Source organism: Octopus bimaculoides, chromosome 3 (assembly GCF_046866305.1).
Source record: "Octopus bimaculoides isolate indiv1 chromosome 3, ASM4686630v1, whole genome shotgun sequence".
NCBI lineage: Eukaryota > Metazoa > Mollusca > Cephalopoda > Octopoda > Octopodidae > Octopus > Octopus bimaculoides.
Window position 1 is genome coordinate 44,959,133 of NC_142930.1, and position 19,869 is coordinate 44,979,001.

At 35.8% G+C, this 19,869-nt stretch overlaps 1 protein-coding gene across 6 annotated transcripts in view; it reads right to left on the reverse strand.

Moving 5' to 3' along the window:
- The window catches only part of LOC106880342 (stAR-related lipid transfer protein 3), a 68,337-nt gene that overhangs the window by 13,755 nt on the left and 34,713 nt on the right, over positions 1–19,869 (reverse strand). For all 6 annotated transcript variants that reach the window (XM_014930224.3, XM_089348881.1, XM_052966535.2 and 3 more), the window contains 4 exons: positions 10,896–11,043; positions 8,102–8,185; positions 6,103–6,180; positions 5,674–5,727 (listed from right to left, as the gene is read on the reverse strand). In XM_014930224.3, coding sequence (XP_014785710.1) covers positions 5,674–5,727; positions 6,103–6,180; positions 8,102–8,185; positions 10,896–11,043 — 364 coding nt within the window. The remainder of the gene's footprint in view (positions 1–5,673; positions 5,728–6,102; positions 6,181–8,101; positions 8,186–10,895; positions 11,044–19,869) is intronic.

The window sequence follows — 19,869 nt, forward strand, 5'->3', positions numbered from 1 at the left end:
CTCAAAAAATATTGTTCAAGTTTAATAAAATTTAATATGTACTCAATGCATGAAGTGTCATTGTTGGGCCCAAGGCCTAACGAAGAGCCCTCTACAGGAGCTAGCTTAAGAGCTGTGCTATCAGGTGGCTTTTAAGCTATGATATATATATATGTGTGTGTGTGTGTGTGTGTGTGTGTGTGTGTGTATATGCTTGTCCCCATCATTACCACTTCATAATCAGTGTTAGTGTGTTTGCATCCCCATAACTTAGCAGTTCAGCAAAAGAGACTGATAGAATAAGCACTAGGAATAAGAAATAAGTCCTGGGGGTCGATTTGTTTGATTAAAACCCCTCAAGGCAGTGCTCCAGCATGGCTGCAGTCAAATGACTGAAACAAGTAAAAGAATATATATATATCTTAATATATAAAATCCGTTCTGTCTGTCTGTTTGTGTGCATATAACTCAAGTATTGTTCATCTGATAGCACTGAAATTTTAAACATGGATACACGAGAGAGCGGGGCGTTCCGTAATCTAAAAAGATTTTCAAAATAGTTAGTTTCAAGGTGAGAATCGCTATTTTTGTAATCTTTTTGTCCAGTTTGTTCCACCATTAAAATCAACTAGTTGCTGAGACAGCCGGCACATACCATTTTGCTAGCAACAAGGGGAATACAGGATAACAGTCAGCCAAAACCGTCACTATGCTGTCTCTCTTATGACGTGCAATTCCACTTGAAGTTGTATATATATTGTGTTAAGATTTGTTATCAATCAATTATCCTTATTGAGAAGAAACAGTCCTAATGTAACCACCCCATAGAATCACCAAACCTCTCCACTGCTTAACATCGTCCAAGTTAATCCAAATTTACTTTATGAGTGATGTAGGACAACAAACCCGACGGAAGTGTCAACATTTCAGCTGATGGGTCGTGTCATACACAGCACCGACTGCTGCAAAGGAGAGTATATCCACTGACAGCTTTTCGGTGCGTTCAAAAATCATATAACTCCCACCTCCAATTTTCCATGACATGTTAGGGTCTAAAATACTCCAAACAAACGCATAGCATGTTACTTAGTTGAATTAGCTTAGCATTTACTCCACAAATGTTTTGTTGTTAATGCTGCACTTTCCCATATCACCTGTTTCAACATAACTGTAATCTAGGATCTATTTTAAAACGGGGGCCACATTTTTCATTAATGTTTTACGTAGTGCTTTTGGTACGGAAAGACTTTCAAACTTCGTATACTTATCTATTTTGTGTTATAGAACAGAAAAATATTTTTGTATTCGAATTTATTTCATGTAAAAAATTGTCTTATTTCGATAATTTCAACCAATCACTGACAAGTATTCAGTTGTTTACATTTACTCCTTTGGCTGATTAAGCGATGTAAAGCGTATTTAATCTCCATACCTTCGTTTTATTTGCTTTTTTCATTTTAAATTTGCTTTAACCCTAACCCTAAGGTTAGGGTTAATTGTTTCAGAATCGTTTGTTCATGTAGTCGGCACTTAATGTATATCGGCTGAATGGACGTCAGTGGTTGGTTGAAATTACAGAAATACGACAACTTTAACATGGAAAAACTTATGGATTTCTTTTTTTTTAAAGAAGACTAAGAGAAAAAGATGTTTTATATGACACATTCTACCAGTGTTCCAAGTTTCAAAGTGTTTCGTTAATGAAAAATGTGGCCCCCGTTTTAAAAAAGATCCGTAATCTATACTATAAAAGGCAAATCTACTCTGTGTGTGTGCATGTTTAAAATTAATACATTTACACAATTCAAAATTTCTTCGCAATTAATATTCTAAATACAATAAGTTAGGTCACTGCGTCATTTTTTCACTCCAAAAATTTCCTAATAATGAATAAAATCCGTAAAACTACGGAGGTAAACATTTTCTCCCTAATAAAATCTAATTTCCTCTTTCTAATACAAATCCTTTCAACTCCTACTTTCTATTATGAAGCTTTACGCAAAATCCAACAACAAATACAAAAAGGAAGGAAGCAGAAAAAGAAAACTATCAAAACTGAAACAATCACATTTCGATACTGTGATGACAGATACTAAAACTACATACAGAATTACTTTGCCCCTCTAAAATTAACTATTTCTATTCCTCTTACACATCGTTTCAATTGCTACTTTCTCTTACCAACGATCCAAGAAAAAAGACAAAGAAACGAAGGGGAGTGAGTCAAATAAACAGACACACTGCCAATCATACGTAAATACACACATATATATGTACCTATGGTTACCAATGACCTCATTCTAATTGGCGGGAATTATAACTTTACTTTCCATTTCTAACACGGTCATTTACCAGCGAGACATGTTTCTCAAATACGATCAACATTTATTCCCTACAAACTGTGAGTTTTTTTTGAAAATCTTTTCGTAAATCTTCAGATTAATACCCGCATCATTACCTAACAAACCCTAACCTTGTAGTGAAATTATTAGGTCATTATTATTATTATTATTTATTTATTTATTATTATTACTATTTAAAATTTTCCCCCACAACGGCGGCTTCGGGCAGGTGGAGAATAGTCGATTATATTGACCCCTGTGTTCAACTGGTACTTATTTCTTACACCCCAAAAGGATGAAAGGTATAGTCAACTTCGGCGGAATTTGAACTCACACACTCATCCATACAAATATCTGTCATTCTCTTCCAAATACGATCGACAAACATTTATTCCTTACAAACTGAATTTTTTAAATATCTTTCTTCAAACGCATTTAATTACTACCATATATAGACACAGAATACACATTAATACACACATACATACAAATACCTGTCATTTTTTTTATTTAGTGTGTGTGTGTATGTTGCCCATCTTAATATATAATGCTGAAGTTCTGTACTTACTAACATTTTTTTATTTAGTGTGTATGTGTGTGTGTGTTGCCCATATATATATATATACACTTAAGACTTAGTTGGGTTGGGAGTTTGATCTGCAGAGGTCATTATTATTATTATTATTCAGATTAACACCCGCACGATTTTCACTAGGGTGTTAGGGTTACGGTTTTAGGGTTACGTAATCGTGCGGCTGTTAATCTGAAAAATCACCGAAATGTGAAAACTACCGACCCTCCCATCTGTTATAACTTTTGTTGTTCTGTTTAATATGTACATAGATTATGCCTCCAAAGAAGAGAGCTTGCTGGGGAAAGAAAGAAACCTGTTTAAAAAGACAGCAACAGACTGCAGCAATTCACCACATTCCAGAAGTTACTTTAAACATAATGCAAAACGGTGCATCATCATCTACTGCCCAACCTGATAGAATTCTGGCAGAACTGTGTAGCAACAGATCGCCAGCAATTGCTTCATCACAAATTGCAGTCCTAGCAGCTCCTGCGAAAAGGAATTACCTTGCTATGTATAATCAAGGTAGCGCAAAAAGTTGTTTTGCACAAGCATTTGTATAGCCAATTAGACGGATGAAATTTACGTACACTTAATAATGTTACACAAAACAGCCTTCAGGCTTTCCCTATTAATTTCGTCTTTTGAATTATGAACATATTTACATCATAAGGGTTTTTTCATTGTAAGGCTTTCTTTTTTAGTTGATTTTCACCTAGCAAGACTTATCGTAGATGGCGTAATAAGTCACACCCGGACAATGTCGGGTTATACTGCTAGTATATTATATACCAACAATGCCATTTTAATTCCAAGCAATGCCGGGTATCTCTGCTAGTGTGTGTGTGTGTGTATATATATATATATATATATATAAAAAATATCAGTTTATTAGACACTTGTTTAATAGAATAACTCTCCACCTCTTTTACTCCTTCTCTGAAGAAAGGCTTTGAATGAAACATAACAACTTGTGTTTTCATCACGTACAACACATACAAACTTATTTAAATTTGTGAACTTTGATCATTTTTACTGACATAGAGTAATATTAGTCTCATTGAACTTTTTATGTAGACTACATAGATAAGAGAATGATCTTTAATCAGTGATGTATATAAAGATACTAAACTCTATATAAAAAGCACAAAATAAGGTGTGTTAGGTTATCCTGAAGAGAAGAAATATTCAACAACAAATGCAGAAAATCCATTAGAGAGTATGGGAAGACAATCTCTAAAAGGATAAGAAGGTAGCCTAATCATGGTCAGCAATCAATAGAAAATGAATTGGAAGTCTAAGATATACACTAGAATGGTAGGAAATGAAATAGAAACTAATGTTTTAGATAGAGACTTTCTGTTGATAAGAGAAGTGTGGATGTGGTGAAAAGGAGGAATGAGAAGAGAGTGAGTGTTAAACCAAAATGAAATTTTTAATGTGGAGAAGTATTTTTGTCAACTTGAAGCAATACACAAAAATTTGCAGGAAAAGTATACATCATTAGTCAATTGTAATGGGGGGGGGGGGTTGTTTTTACACAATAATGCAAAACCATATATTGTTTAAGTCACTCAGGAAAAAATTAAGGGCTGGATAAGGAAGTTTTTATCCAATCCTCTTTACTCTCCTGGCCTTGCTCCATCTGACTATCATCTTTTCAGATCATTGCAATGTTATTTATAGTTTCTTTCTTTTGATACCTGAAGAAATTTATGCCCAGGGAAAGCAACAAATTGTCAGATAGATGTCATTATGTAACCAATAATGAGAGGAAATAGTATCTTGATTAAATAAATCAACATCATTTGTTTCTTACCCATCTTGAAATGTGATAGGACTTTCTTTCCAACCAAATGTGTGTGTGTGTGTGTGTGTATTTACTATTAATTGGTAGAAGTTACAGAGTGATTCAAGAGTTGAAAGTTTTGTGCAATGACAATCCTCAGTTTCTGTCTAACAAATTCACTCACAGCCATGCCATGGGGCTGAAGCTTAAACCATTTAGTTGTGAACTGAATTTCTTAACCACAGAGTCATGCCTGTATATCATATCAAGAATTAACACTGCCAGTACATCAGTCATCAGCACTTATAATAATTGTATATTTGTGTCATCAAAAAGGTAACGCATCACAAATGATGCAATCCATGTTGATGTAGCACTGTTAATGCAGTGTAGTGAGTTTGAGGGAAAAAATGAAGAACTACGTGTTATGCAAGGTTGAAACATGATGTGGTAAAAGAAGTCCATTAGGATTTGGAATCACCCTGGTTGTTGCTCCAGATGTTTGGAAAATATTTGTGAGTTGGATGGATGAATTGGCTTTGCCAAGGTGATTATCTTTGCCTTTTGTCCTTTCCTTCCTAAGTTAAAAGATAAAGTACATGTCTAGAGCAGTGGTCAGCATAAACATTAGAGCATTGGATGGGATGTCTTATAGTACATGTCCTATTTCTTTGCAGTTTGAGTTCAATCCTGTCAACTTGTGTAGTAAAAATAATCCATTGCCCACTTCAGCGTGGCCACTTGGACCCTGCTTCTTGGGTGCCTTTATCAGAGTTCACTCTGCTGCAAGTATTTGAGTGAGCTTGGTCTCTGGTTTGAGAATACCATCTTCCTTCCACCCACCAGTTGCAAGGGCTGTGTTGAGGGTCATGATGGGTACTGTCCTTTCTAAACAAGAGCAAAAAAAAGTAGAAGGAGGAGGAAGAAAAGAAGGAAGAAAGAAACAAAGGGGTAGCACACTAACAAATCTAGCATTAAGTTATACTTACATCAAACACCAGACATTTTGCAATAAGAAATGCACACGTCAGAAAAGTTGCAATCTGAAAAAGGAAGATATTACATTTTATTTTATAAAACTGATAAGAACTAACACCGTGTGTAAAATGTAACTATGGACTGTAATGTTATGGGCAATAAGGTGCAACTGAGGTGTGGGAGGCTAATGTAACAAGATAAGGAATACCTGTGTGGATTGATATAACATGACGTAAGAGGTCTGTAGAGATTGATGTAACATGTAGTAATGTGCAGCAATTAATTAATGATCTCACCGGGAAAAAAATACAACTCTGTTAATTTGTGAATTGTACGGAGATTTAGTACAAGATGCACACACAGGGCTTAATGTAACACATACAATTGTAGTAATATGTGAATTGTATAAGGGAGAAAATCAAAAACAAAGTCAAACTTACAGCAACCATCCACCAGTGTCGGATGCGGAATAATGCATATGCTAAAATCAGCAGCACAAAGCGTACAGCAGCAGACATCTTGATTTGGAGAGAAAAGACAGAGAGGTTAATGGTAAACAAAATTCTATGTGTAAGTATATGTATGCATGTAAGCAAACAGAAGTGTGTGTATTTGCATATATGTGAACACTTGCATATAACTGAATTGCAAAGAACAACATTCTACTATGTACCACACTTTGATAATCCTTAGTACAACTACACCCTGTATTGCAGTTTTGTGCCTGTTCTGTTGATGCTTCAACCTTCTTTCTTGGTTTTTAGCTTTAACCCTTTAGTATTCAGATTATTCTGTCGAATGTAATGCTTATTCATTCACATTGTTTTAAATTTTATCATTCATTATCTCATACCTCTGAGATTTTAATGATGTGACTGTATTTTTAGAATGACATTGTTGAGTAGGCGCAAGAGGCTGGATATGACTAGTTTGAACATAAAACAGGGCTGGATATAGCTGGTTTAAATGCTAAAGGGTTAAATATACAAGAAAGAAATTTTTTACTGGATAGGAAACTACTTTATTAAAACCAAGTTTCCACAAAGATGTTTGGCCTCTAAGCTCCAGCCGGCCACCCAGCTTGCCAGCCAAACTACTAGCCAGCTGGCCAAACTGTGAATGTAGAATTAACTATCCAATAAACAGACACACTAAAACAGCTGCTTTCAATCTTGAGATCCAACCCAAATCTTAAAAAAAATAATAAAATAATAAATAAAAATGTTTGCATGTCTTCTCCCCTCAGTTATTTTGCCTCAATACATTTGACAAGACAGACTTCACTATACAATAATATATTTCACAAATTAAATTTATTGTTGGGCCTCACAGAGGCAATGAGAAATGACCGAGACCTTTGACAATATGCCGTGCTTGAGAAGAAGATCCATTGAGCCAAGTGAAATCGTAGTGGTGGCGGATACTGGTGTCACACAACTGGCACTCGTGCTGGTAGGATGCAAAAGCACCCATTACACTCTTCGAGTGGTTGGCATTAGGAAGGGCATTCAGCCATAGAAACCATGCCAAATCAGACAGGAGTCTGATGTAGTGACTCAACTTACCAGCCCTGGTCAAACCATCCAACCCATGCCAGAATGGACAACGGACGTTAAAAGACAATGATGATGACAATGTACACAATAATGTACATTTGACACAGAGTATATCAGCTTCCACTTTAAATTATACAATAAACTAGAAATTACTGAACTATAATACTGAGCAATTGTTTTGCCACTATACACTGTACTATTGTTATACAACTATATATAGTAATGCTGGATTCAAGTTTTGGCAAAAGACCAGTAAGTTTAGAGGAGGGGTTAAATCGATTGCATCAACCCCAGTACTCAACTGGTACTTATTTTATTGACCCCGAATGGATGAAAGGCAAAGTGACCTCAGCAGAATTTGAACTGAGAACATAAAGGCAGATGAAATGCTGCTAAGAATTTTAACCGGCATGCTAATGATTCTGCCAGCTCGCCACCCTCTAATAATAATAATCTTTTTTTACTATAGGCACAAGGCCTGAAATTTGGGGGAGGGGATAGTCGATTAGATTGATCCCAGTGCTTCACTGGTACTTATTTTATCAACCACGAAAGGATGAATGGCAAAGTTGACCTTGGTGGAATATGAACTGAGCATGTAAAGACAGACAAAATGCTGCAAAGTATTTTACATGGCAAGCTAATGTTTCTGCCAGCTCATTGCCCTACTATAAACTGTAATGTTGACAGACCACTCTGTGCTGGCTAAACCCAAAACCATGTGGTTGGAAGACAAACTTCTTACTACACACACACAAATTTTGTATATATTTGAACAAATATGTCATTATGGGTTAATATTTTGTAATTTCAATACACATACCTACACACATAGATCAGAGAAAGAAAAACAAATAAATAAGATTAAAATATAGATACTCACTACTATATCAAACATAGAATAATGAATATCATAGTATAAGACTTCTTTATTATATGAGTCATGAGTGTTATTTGCACTTAATATCTAAAACAGAGAAGAGAGAAAAAATAAAAATTTATCATACATTTATTATACAAACTGTCAGGTACGGTGTTAAAAAGGGAGTCAATTTATAGAGTTTAAGTAGAAAATTGAAATATTATATGTAGGCCTGTCACCAAACTTTGTTGCCTGGGCGAGCTTTAGAATATTCTGGGTGGGCACTAATTTGTACTGGGGGAAGATTTTTGTAAACATTGGATAGTGAGGGGGCAGTGCTGTTCAGTGCACCCCCTTAGCAACGGGCATGTTTATATGATAGGCCTTGTAATTTTCCTTAGTGCAGTAAAACTTCAATTAGAATTGTAGGCATATTAGTAACCAATGTAGCAAAACAGCAATTTACAGATATTAACGAAATTACTGGTAATTTTAAGAAGTGGGAAGTCAAATTAGTTTCAGTCTTGTGTTGGTTTCATTATTAACTGAGTATCCACTTTATCTATCTATAGAGATACAGATTGTCCACTGCTATTGCTAAGGACTCCAGTACATTAGATAGACCAATTTGCATATATAAGATATACTGTATTTTCCAGCATACAAGACAGATTCTTCAGGCCAAATTTTACAGCCCAAAAACAGGTCAATTTTAACACCAAGATGTCTCCTACTATAACCCTGGGCTATAGTAGAAGACACTCACCCAAGGTGCCATGCAGTTAGATTGAAACCGAAACTATGCCCGCACCTGTATGTATGTGTGTGTGTATATATATATATATATATGAGAAGTATTGGTATCCAGAAGACCCAAGATGGCAGGTAAGGCTATGTAAGTGCTATGGAAGAACTGTAGTTAGACTGTTGGTTCAATAAAAATATGAGTGAGGAGTCTAATGCGGGTCTTGTGTGAGCATGTATATGTTAAATAAAATGAGATAACAAAGCCAATGCTGTGTGGAATTTATAGGACATTTATAAAGAGAAAGGTAGTCTTACAGCTGTTTCTGGGATATTAGGGATATCCCTTCATCAGAGACGATATGAGAGTGTTAACTAGAGGGAAGAACTATCGGAATCTATATACCATGGACAAGAAGCATTTCTACCCATTCTACATAACACTTTCCTTGGATAATGTAACTGCAACTGTAACATCCTACATATATTTTTACTTCTATTTTTATTCACTTATTTCCCTTTATACTTCCTATATCCATCCTTTTTCCAAATAACTCCTTATGTTGAACTATACTATTTCCCTCTAGTTAACACTCTCATATCATCTCTGATGAAGGAATATCCCTAATATCTCAGAAACAGCTGTAAGAGTACCTTTTTCTTTATAAATGTCCTATAAATTTCACACAGCCTTGTCTTTGTTGTCTCATTTTATTTATTGTACATGTGTGTGTGTGTGTGGGGTTGTAATATGTATAATAAGCTATATATACATGTATATAGAGGCAATTATGTGGATAATTAGATACATAAAATATATTGAATATAATAGCTTGAGTATGAAATACAAAATATATATATATATATATATATATATATATAATAATAATAGTAATGGTAAGATAAAAGAATGAAAGAGACCTCAATATTATGTAAATAGAGGAATTTATTTGTAATATAATATGTGACAATTATTCGATTGCCATAATAAAACTCAGGGTTTTATTATGTCAACCAAATAATTGTCACATATTATATTACAAATATATATATATATAGAGAGAGAGAGAGAGAGAGAAATATAAATAATAATTTACAGCCCCCCCAAAAAAGGTCAATTTTAACACCAAGAATTGAATTTATAATTGTTCAATTTATTGTTTTGTCTTCCATTTTAAATATATATCATCATCATCATCATCGTTTAACGTCCGCTTTCCATGCTAGCATGGGTTGGACGATTTGACTGAGGACTGGTGAAACCGGATGGCAACACCAGGCTCCAGTCTGATTTGGCAGAGTTTCTACAGCTGGATGCCCTTCCTAACGCCAACCACTCAGAGAGTGTAGTGGGTGCTTTTACGTGTCACCCACACGAAAACGGCCATGCTCAAAATGGTGTCTTTTATGTGCCACCCGCACAAGCCAGTCCAGGGGCACTGGCAACGATCTCGCTCGAAAATCCTACAGGAGCCAGTCAGGCGGTACTGATATATATATATATATATATATGGTTGAGGAGGGTATTGGATTTAACCAAACCCCGGAGGATACAGGTAATACCGAGTAAGTGCTGTATACCGATTAGTTTGCCCCAATCGTTGTATGAACAGGATTGGGTATTATAAGTCGTGTATTAGCGTGTGTATATGTAAATATATAAAAACAAAAGGATATATATATTTACATATATATATATGCAAAATGTGAGAAAGCAAAAGCAAAAGGTGGAGACTTTCAGATGATGAATTTTTAAGTATAAATATATAGATATTAATATTAATAGGTTCAACTTACACAGAATAAAAACTACAAAGAAAATTAAAGGGGTGGAAGAACATGTATAAGTATATATATATATAGACACACACACACACACACATGTATATATCACATGTATACACACACACACACACACACATATACTCATATATATATATATATATATATATATACAACACACACACACACACTCATATATATATATATAACACACACACACACACATGAAACATAAATAACGGTGATAAGTCATAGTTTTCAAATATAAAAATATGAAATAGGAACATACCTGAGTGTATATTATCCAAATGACAACTGTAAATATGATGTCAAATGTTGCAATCAAACAGAAGGTACGTCTGACGGGAGACATTTTGCCATCAGGTCCCTCAGCCCCGACTTCAGCTTCGACACTGGTAGTTGCAAAATTAGACATACTGGAAGAAAACATTTTTAAGTTAGTTGTCATAATTACTGAACTCAGAGTTGTCAAGCTGGCAGAATTGTTAACATGCTGGACAAAATGTTAGTGGTATTTCCTTTAGCTGGGTGTTGATGTACTTACTTTATACTTGTAAGCACAAGGCTATATATTTTAAGTTGAGTCGATTGTCATCTTTGACTGATACCTATTTCATAATCACTGATAAGATAAAAAACAAAACAAAAAACAAAAACTGATACAATTTGGACATGAAATGTGAAGTCACATGATCAAATACTACAAAGTAATTGGTTGGACATTCTACTCATAATGATTCTTTCAAATTTTGACAGAAGGCTGGCAATTTCAGGTAAGGGAGTTTGTTGATTACATCAATCCTAGAATTTGACTGACATACTTATTTTATTGACCTTGAAAGGATGAAAGACAAAAATCAAGCACGACAGAATTTGAACTCAGAATGTAAAGAACTGGAAGAAATATCACTAAGTATTTTGTCCAACTCACATTACTACCAGCTTGCAGCAGCAGCAACAACAGCAATAATAATGATGATGATTTCTTTAAACAAATATAGCAACAATAGTGACAACAACACTAAGTAGCAGCAGTTTTATCATAAACGTTTTGATGAGTATTCTCAGTGTATTTTTATATATCAAATCTAAATCTAAATCAAATTTTTCCTTATCAGACTTAATTTTCTTGTGATACAATGGTCCTATTATCTTCATTTAGCATACTCACCAAATAAAAATAAATAATATATAAATTAATATCTATCTTCCCACTAGTCATATAAAATCGATTTCAAAAATCATTTCCTTACTTGTGATATAAATAAGAGTGCATTTTGCACTAAAATGCCAATATGAGAGTTTCTCTCAAGTTATCTACTGCAGTATAGTTTGTTCTAACAGAACATCTATGTTTAAATGGGAATAAATATTACCTCTCAGTATTAATACTGCCTCTGTTGCTAATATATATATATCTTTATTACAACTTTTATTAAAGATTTTAAAATATATATATCAATAAAGAATAAAAAGTTTTGAATGGTACAACAATGCACTATAATAAAAAAATGGATTATATACCTGTTGTAATTTAGTTATCCATAGTCCGATGATATTTCGGAATACAATTCCTTCTTCAGATATTCTTAGATGGAGTCTCTGCTATATACCATTTTCCAATGGCTTTTCTTTTTTCGAAATATCATCGGACTATACATAACTAAATTACAACAGGTATATAGTCCATTTTTTGTATTATAGTACATTGTTGTACCATTCAAAACTTTTTATTCTTTACAAACAATACACAATGCTTCAAGCAAACTACAATACTCTCCTATATATATCAAATATTTGTATTAAAAAGTATCCAGTTCACACTGAAAAGTGATTGGCATTTGGAAGGGAATCCAGCTGTAAAAACCAATCCAAAACAGACCTCACCAGTGCTGGTGCCACGTAAAAAGTACTGGCCACTCTGTAAGATGATTGGTGTTAGGAAGAGCATCCAGACATAAGAAATCATGCCAAAACAGGCAGTGAAGACTGATGCAGTCTTCTGGCTTGCTAGCTCCTGTCAAACCATCCAACTTATGCTAGCATGGATGAAGATGATGATGACATATACTCTTTTACTTCTTTTAGTCATTTGACTGTGGCCATGCTGGAGCACCGCCTTTAGTCGAGCAAATTGACCCCAGGACTCATTCTTTGTAAGCCTAGTACTTATTCTATCGGTCTCATTTGCCAAACTGCTAAGTTACGGGGATGTAAACACACCACCATCGGTTGTAAAGCGATGTTGGAGTGACAAACACACACACAAACATATATATATATATATATATATATATATATATATATATATATCATCATCATCATCATCGTTTAACGTCCGCTTTCCATGCTAGCATGGGTTGGACGACTTGACTGAGGACTGGTGAAACCGGATGGCAACACCAGGCTCCAATCTAAATTTGGCAGAGTTTCTACAGCTGGATGCCCTTCCTAACGCCAACCACTCAGAGAGTGTAGTAGGTGCTTTTACGTGTCACCTGCACGAAGGCCAGTCAGGCGATACTGGCAACGACCACGCTCGAAATGGTGTCTTTTATGTGCCACCCGCACAAGCCAGTCCAGAGGCACTGGCAACGATCTCGCTCGAAAATCCTACGAGAGCCAGTCAGGCGGTACTGGCAACGGCCACGCTCAAAATGGTGCATCTCGTGTGCCACCTGCACAAGAGCCAGTCCAGGGGCACTGGCAACGATCTTACTTGGCTTGCCGGGTCTTCAACGCACAGCACATTTCCAAAGGTCTCGGTCAGTAGTCATCGCCTCGGTGAGGTCCAATGTACAAAGGTCTTGCCTCACCACCTCAGCCCAGGTCTTCCTGGGCCTACCTCTTCCACGGGTTCCCTCAACTGTTAGGGTGTGGCACTTTTTCACGCAGCTATCCTCATCCATTCTCACCACGTGTCCATACCAGCGCAATCGTCTCTCTTGCACACCACAACTGATGCTTCTAATGTTCAGCTTTTCTCTCAAGATACTTACACTCTGACGGGTATTCACATTGACATTACACATCCAACGGAGCATACTGGCTTCATTCCTTGCGAGCTTACGTATGTCCTCAGCAGTTACAGCCCATGTTTCACTGCCATGTAGCATGGCTGTTCGTACTCATGCATCATACAGTCTGCCTTTTACTCTGAGTGAGAGTCCCTTTGTCGCCAGCAGGGGTAAGAGCTCTCTAAACTTTGCCCAGGCTATTCTTATTCTAGCAGCTACACTTTCAGCGCACCCACCCCCACTACTAACTTGGTCGCCCAGATAGCGGAAGCTATCGACTACCTCTAGTTTTTCACCCTGGAATGAGATAGAAGTTGTTTCCTGTTTGTTTACAGTTTTTATTGCACCTGAACATCTGCCACAAACAAAAACTAACCAGATAAGGGATCGGGGGACCCTGTCAAAGGCTTTCTCCATGTCAACGAAAGCCAGGTACAGAGGTTTATCCTTAGCTAGGTATTTCTCCTGCAGCTGTCTCACTAGAAATAAGGCATCAGTAGTGCTTTTACCTGGCACGAACCCAAACTGCATCTCATCTAAATTGATTCGCTCCCTAATTAGTTGGGCTATGACCCTCTCTGTAACTTTCATAACCTGATCTAACAGCTTGATGCCTCTGTAATTATTTGTATCTAAAGCGTCACCTTTACCTTCGTAGCAGTTGACTATGATGCTGCTACACCAGTCATTGGGTATGACTCCTTCGTGTATCACCTGGTTCGTAATACGGGTGACTAGGCTATAGCCAACACTGCCAGATATTTTGAGCATCTCTGCAGTGATTCCTGATGGGCCGGGGGCTTTCCCGGTCTTCATACTCTTAATTGCTTTATCTACCCTGGTACTATCAACTCGGATAGCTGGTCCCTCTATTGGGTCGACATACGGCAGGCTCTCTTCCTCCCATTCATTCTCTTTATTAAGCAATCTATCGTAGTGGCATCTCCAGACCTCTTTCTTTGCATCCTCATTTAGTGCAAGTGTACCATCATCCATGCGAACACATTTCTCTCAAGAACCACTATGGTGCAACTCGCACGAAGAAGGAGATCAGGCATCAACAAGAAAAGTGTACTATACAAAACTAGTTTAAAAATCTAAAAAATCCAAGGGAGAATTTATAATACATAAAATCTATGAAATATTGGACTAAGAATTAAAATCAGTTACGCTTAAGAAACAAAAGTGGGAGAAAGACTACGCGTGTTTCATGGCCACATAACAGTGGGAAATATCTTGTCAATCTACAATGAATCAAACACGATAAATACCACTCAATATGAGGACACTCTTCAGGTCCGGTAACTTCAAAAAACGTATCTTAAATTTAAAAATGCATAAAATAAGAAAAGTATAAAAATCTGTCCGTTTAAGCAACAATTAGTACAAAGGAAATTGTCATGGTTTTATAATAAAACACATCAAATAGCAATAAATATCTGTCAAATTTAAGGCATAAAAAGTCAATTGGGGAGATAATAACTGTAGATAAGGAAAAGGAAACATATATAACGAAAGTGTGATTAGCTAGTAAAGGGGAAAAAAACCTACATCATTTAACTTAACGAGGAGACTTGGTTGATTGAGGTACTATCCAAAAGCAAAGAAATATATACTATTATAGTATATATATATACTATACTATATAACAACATGGTTTTCTGCAGCTTATCACTTTGACTGAGCTACAGTCTCAGTTGAAGTGTATACCAAGGTTGAGTATATGGTACCTGGAATGTTTTTGAATGTTCACTGCACTTTACCAACTGGACAATACAGTCAATTGAATGTCAACACTCAAAACTTATAGAGACTTAATGGAAGGCATGAACAAAGATGGACTAAAGACTGTTCTGGACATGAACAAGGACAATCTAAGCTGTCTCTTTGGGAAGACTTTCAGGTCAGGGATTATGGCCAATTTCCAAAAGTCTTTGAGTTGGTAGTGCTACAGTGGGGCATTGCCAGCTCAAGACAAACTCTACTTGCAGGCAATGCCAGCAGAAGAACCTGTCCAAGATGCATGCAAGGTGACAAAAAAAACTTTCCTGAATACACTTTACAGTGCTCATGAATTATCAACTTGTGGGCTTCCTGTGAACAACTGCTGTAACATATAGAGTGAGGGTGTTACACTATCTTCACAATAGCTACCAGACAGAGGAAAACTAACCACCTTTCCCTGCCAGAGAAAGGCAGTTGGTTGATCTTCATAATAAACTTGTCTGATAATTGGATCCAACCTACACTTTAATCTGGTCTTGTGTTTCCTGGGACAAAGCATCATGGTTAGGTTGTAGTACACTATGGAGGCAATGCAGATTAACCACATCCATCCAACCTATCAGAGATAGCTTCTTTTCATTCCATTACTGAGTGAGAATGGTTACTCTACTGGTGATCATTTCCTAGTTTTTCTCTACCTGCAGGTCTGGTCTGAACCAGATCTTGAGTTCTTTAACTTAATCCTCAGTCTAGTGACAGAAGCCACCACTGGCTGGTATGGATTTGCCTGTCCCGGTTCCAAATTGCAAGCCCATTGACTTGTACCAGACAATGTGTGCCTCTCATAACCTCCTGATTCTATCCCAATTTGAAAGATCTTCAAATAATTTTGTTTTGTCAACAGTATTTGATTCAAACAGTTTATTCACTTCCTGAACATGTTTTAAAATTGGATGCAAAAATAAAAAGTAAAATTCATTCCTAGGATCACAAAACATTTCATGAAGCGTTTGTGCTGTAAAGCAGTTTTCTTTTGTAGTTGTAGTTTGGAAGTGAGTTTGCAATTCAAACCATTGGCTTAAAATTCTATTTACTGCTGGTTCTATTGACAGCCACCCAATTGTACAAGAATTCATGATCTTCAAAGGCTCTTTATCATTAATAGCAAGCTAAAGTTGTTTGTAGCACTTTGTCTTGTTGAAGAATGAGAGGGCCATTTATTGGTTTTGGATACTGAAAATTCTAAATTTATGGGCAAGCATTCAGTACAAGTGTGGGATACTGCCAACTATAAGGAATGACATACACATCTAAATAGAAGTAATGATGGAATGTCTTTTAATTTCTGGAAAACACCATTGTTGACTCCTATCATTACTCTAGCATTGTCGGTTTCTATAGCCAGTAAATTTTTTATATCTAATTTCTTTTTCACTAATTCAATTTTTAAGGCATCTACAATGTCATCTGCATCACATGTTTCTAAGGATACCATACTGAGATATGTATGTACTGCTTTTTTGTGGGTATCACTATAATATATGATAACAAGTCCCAACAACTTGTTTATCAATATATCATTGGATTCATCTAATAACAGGCTAAATTTTCTATCTCCTATATCAGAAATCAAATCTCCATCAAAATATGGAGCTACAACATTTCTCACAATATTTGCTCATTTTGTACGATACAACTTCACTTTCGACATAATATCACTAACATATAATTCTTACATAACTCAATTAAGTGATCACAGCCATTAAATGATGAGTGGCAACAAATAAACATTGCTAAATTTGCTTCAAGCATTGATGTCTTATCATTTTTGGTTTTAATAAAATCGGTAAGAGGAATCATTTGCTGTGGAGTTGATGCCTTATGTTTCTGCAAAGTGCTTTAGATTGGTCACTAGGTACTTCCCACACCCACTTAGTAAATGCTGGCATCTTAAGCCATCCCTTTCGGAATTTTTGCTGGTACAGCATTTGTTTTTTCTTTGCTCATTATAATGTAGTGGGAAGCATGAAAATAAATTGACTGATTAATAAAAATATAAAGTTGAAAACACAACTTATCAGTTTGCCGCTAACAATTCTTTCATTCATCATTAACAATTCTTATGTTTGCTGCTTACAAATTCTTGAGGTGAAGAATACTGATTCAGGATGCAGGGTGGCCATATCATAAATGGAAAAGTAAAATCTGCAGAAATCCTAAAACTGTGTTCTAATATAAACCTGGGATCATCATATTTCACTTCCAATCTTACATTTAATATCTATTGGTAAAACCACAAATATAACTACAATACTTGAAAAAAAAAGTAAGTAGAAATATAAAGGGGGAGACCCCCGCCCCATACTTCTACACAAGATATATAATCCAAAACAGCATGAAAAAACACAGGCCTATTTTAAAACAGTCAAACTGGAAGTAAATCAGTCAACCTGTCATGATAAAAATTTATCACGACAGAATAAATTATTGTTAGGAAGAATTTCCATGCTTTCATTCTTTGCAACATATTTACATTATTGTGTAGTGAGTCCAGGTGCTAACATGAGTTATCTTCTCCCCCTCCCTCCACCAGCACCACTCTGTATCCAAGCCGGTGGGGGGAGGGGGCTGGAAAAGTTCATAACTTGATAAACTTACATTTGAAGTTTCAAGAAAGTGAAAGGAAAACTCAACAATAACCAATAGTACTAAAATTTGGCTATAAGATATTTTAACAAAAGTAGAAAAGGAGAAAAAAAGAAGAAAAAAGGGTAACTATTGTGGAAATGTCATGATCGGAGAAGAATTTTAAACCTGCTAAATGCTAGATTCAAAAATTTTCTAAATGCTGAAAAAAAAAAAAAAAAATGCTAGATCTAGCATAAAATATGCTAAATTGGCAATCCTAGATCATCTATGGGTTTATACAAAGCAAAATAAATTAGAGAATCTTTTGTTTGTGTTAGCTTTTAATGATAATAAATGAGGGACATTTTTTTCAATGACGAACAAATTTATGCCAGCTCATTCAAGCGGAAAATTTTTTTTTTCAAGTAAATTTGCTAGAAAAATTTCTAATTTTTTCAGTAAATGCTTTCAATATTGTTTAATAATCAACTTATAGTAATATATACGAAATAAGTTTCTAATACAGACTTAATGACCTCCTCAATAATTGTATAACAAATATGGCCGTCACAATCAGAGATGACTTAGTAGCCTGTACAAGCATTTCACTAACTGTTTAAGGGTAATTGTGTAGTCACAAGCATACACAGACACTATCACTACCACTCCTTGACCCAGCAGAACATTCATGATGTGACAAGTGGAGGGAGGGAGGGAGGGAAGACCGTACCAGTACTAGGCCTGTATTTTATTTATCATCACCAAAAAGACAAAGCTGACCTTGGTAGGATTTGAACCTAGAGCAAAGAGAGATGGAACAAATATAATAACATATTCTATCAAATGCTCTAATGACAGCCGAATGATTAACTTAACTGCATAATTATAATCAATTCTTGCAATAATTTTTACAAAATATTTAAATTAGGTTGCAGCTCACAATTAGTTCCCAATTTTTTTAAACAGTTTTATTAGCTTTATTTGGATGTTTTCAGTGTAAATTACTAAAAACCCTTGAAGGATTTAAGTTTCAGGATTTAAGTTTCATAAAGAGTGTTGTTATATAAAAGATACATAGGTTTCAAACTTATAAGACAGGAATGTATTCATAATAGTATTCAATAGCACATTCTTGTGTTCCACTTGACATTACAATATGTAATTACACTAAAAGGAAATTGACAATGACAACGTATTTAAAAATATCTAAAATTTGAAGAACCAGTAATATGTGTAATTAGAAATGTTGTGGGGTTGATATACAAAACTACCAATTTCAAATACACAGTTACTCTTGTTTTGGCTCAAGTTTCAACTAGAACTACAAAACTTTCTAACTTAGCATAATAGGTCAGGACATTGGACATAAAATTTTGTTAAGAATTAGTTATGCAAGATTTCATTCCAATCATGTACATCATCAGACTACATTTTTTCAGGCTGGCACTGAAGTGGCTTCGCTGATTGACAGGTGATGGTCTCGATTAGAGAATGCTTGAGCTAAGATAACGCGCCCTCCATTGGTCAGTTAAAGTTTAGACAGTGTCACGTGACAACTTGCTGGGGCTGCCTGCTGGAGCCTAGCAGTAGGTATTTAAAGGGAAATTTGACAAGACAGTCAGTCGGCCACTGACACTTGTTGACGCTGCATCGAAGAGGCCAGGGAATAGAAGAAAGAAGACATGCACCCAACACCAGAGCCGAAGACACCTCCGAAAGAGGGGGGTACCACGTCAAAACGGTAGAGGAGTAGGGGCCGAAACCGGATGTGGTTCCTCCTGATGATGTCTTGAGCTAACTGGATCCTATAAAGGAGCTGTTGTGATAGCAGACCACGAACCATGGTTGAAATTCCTCCTATTAATGATACTA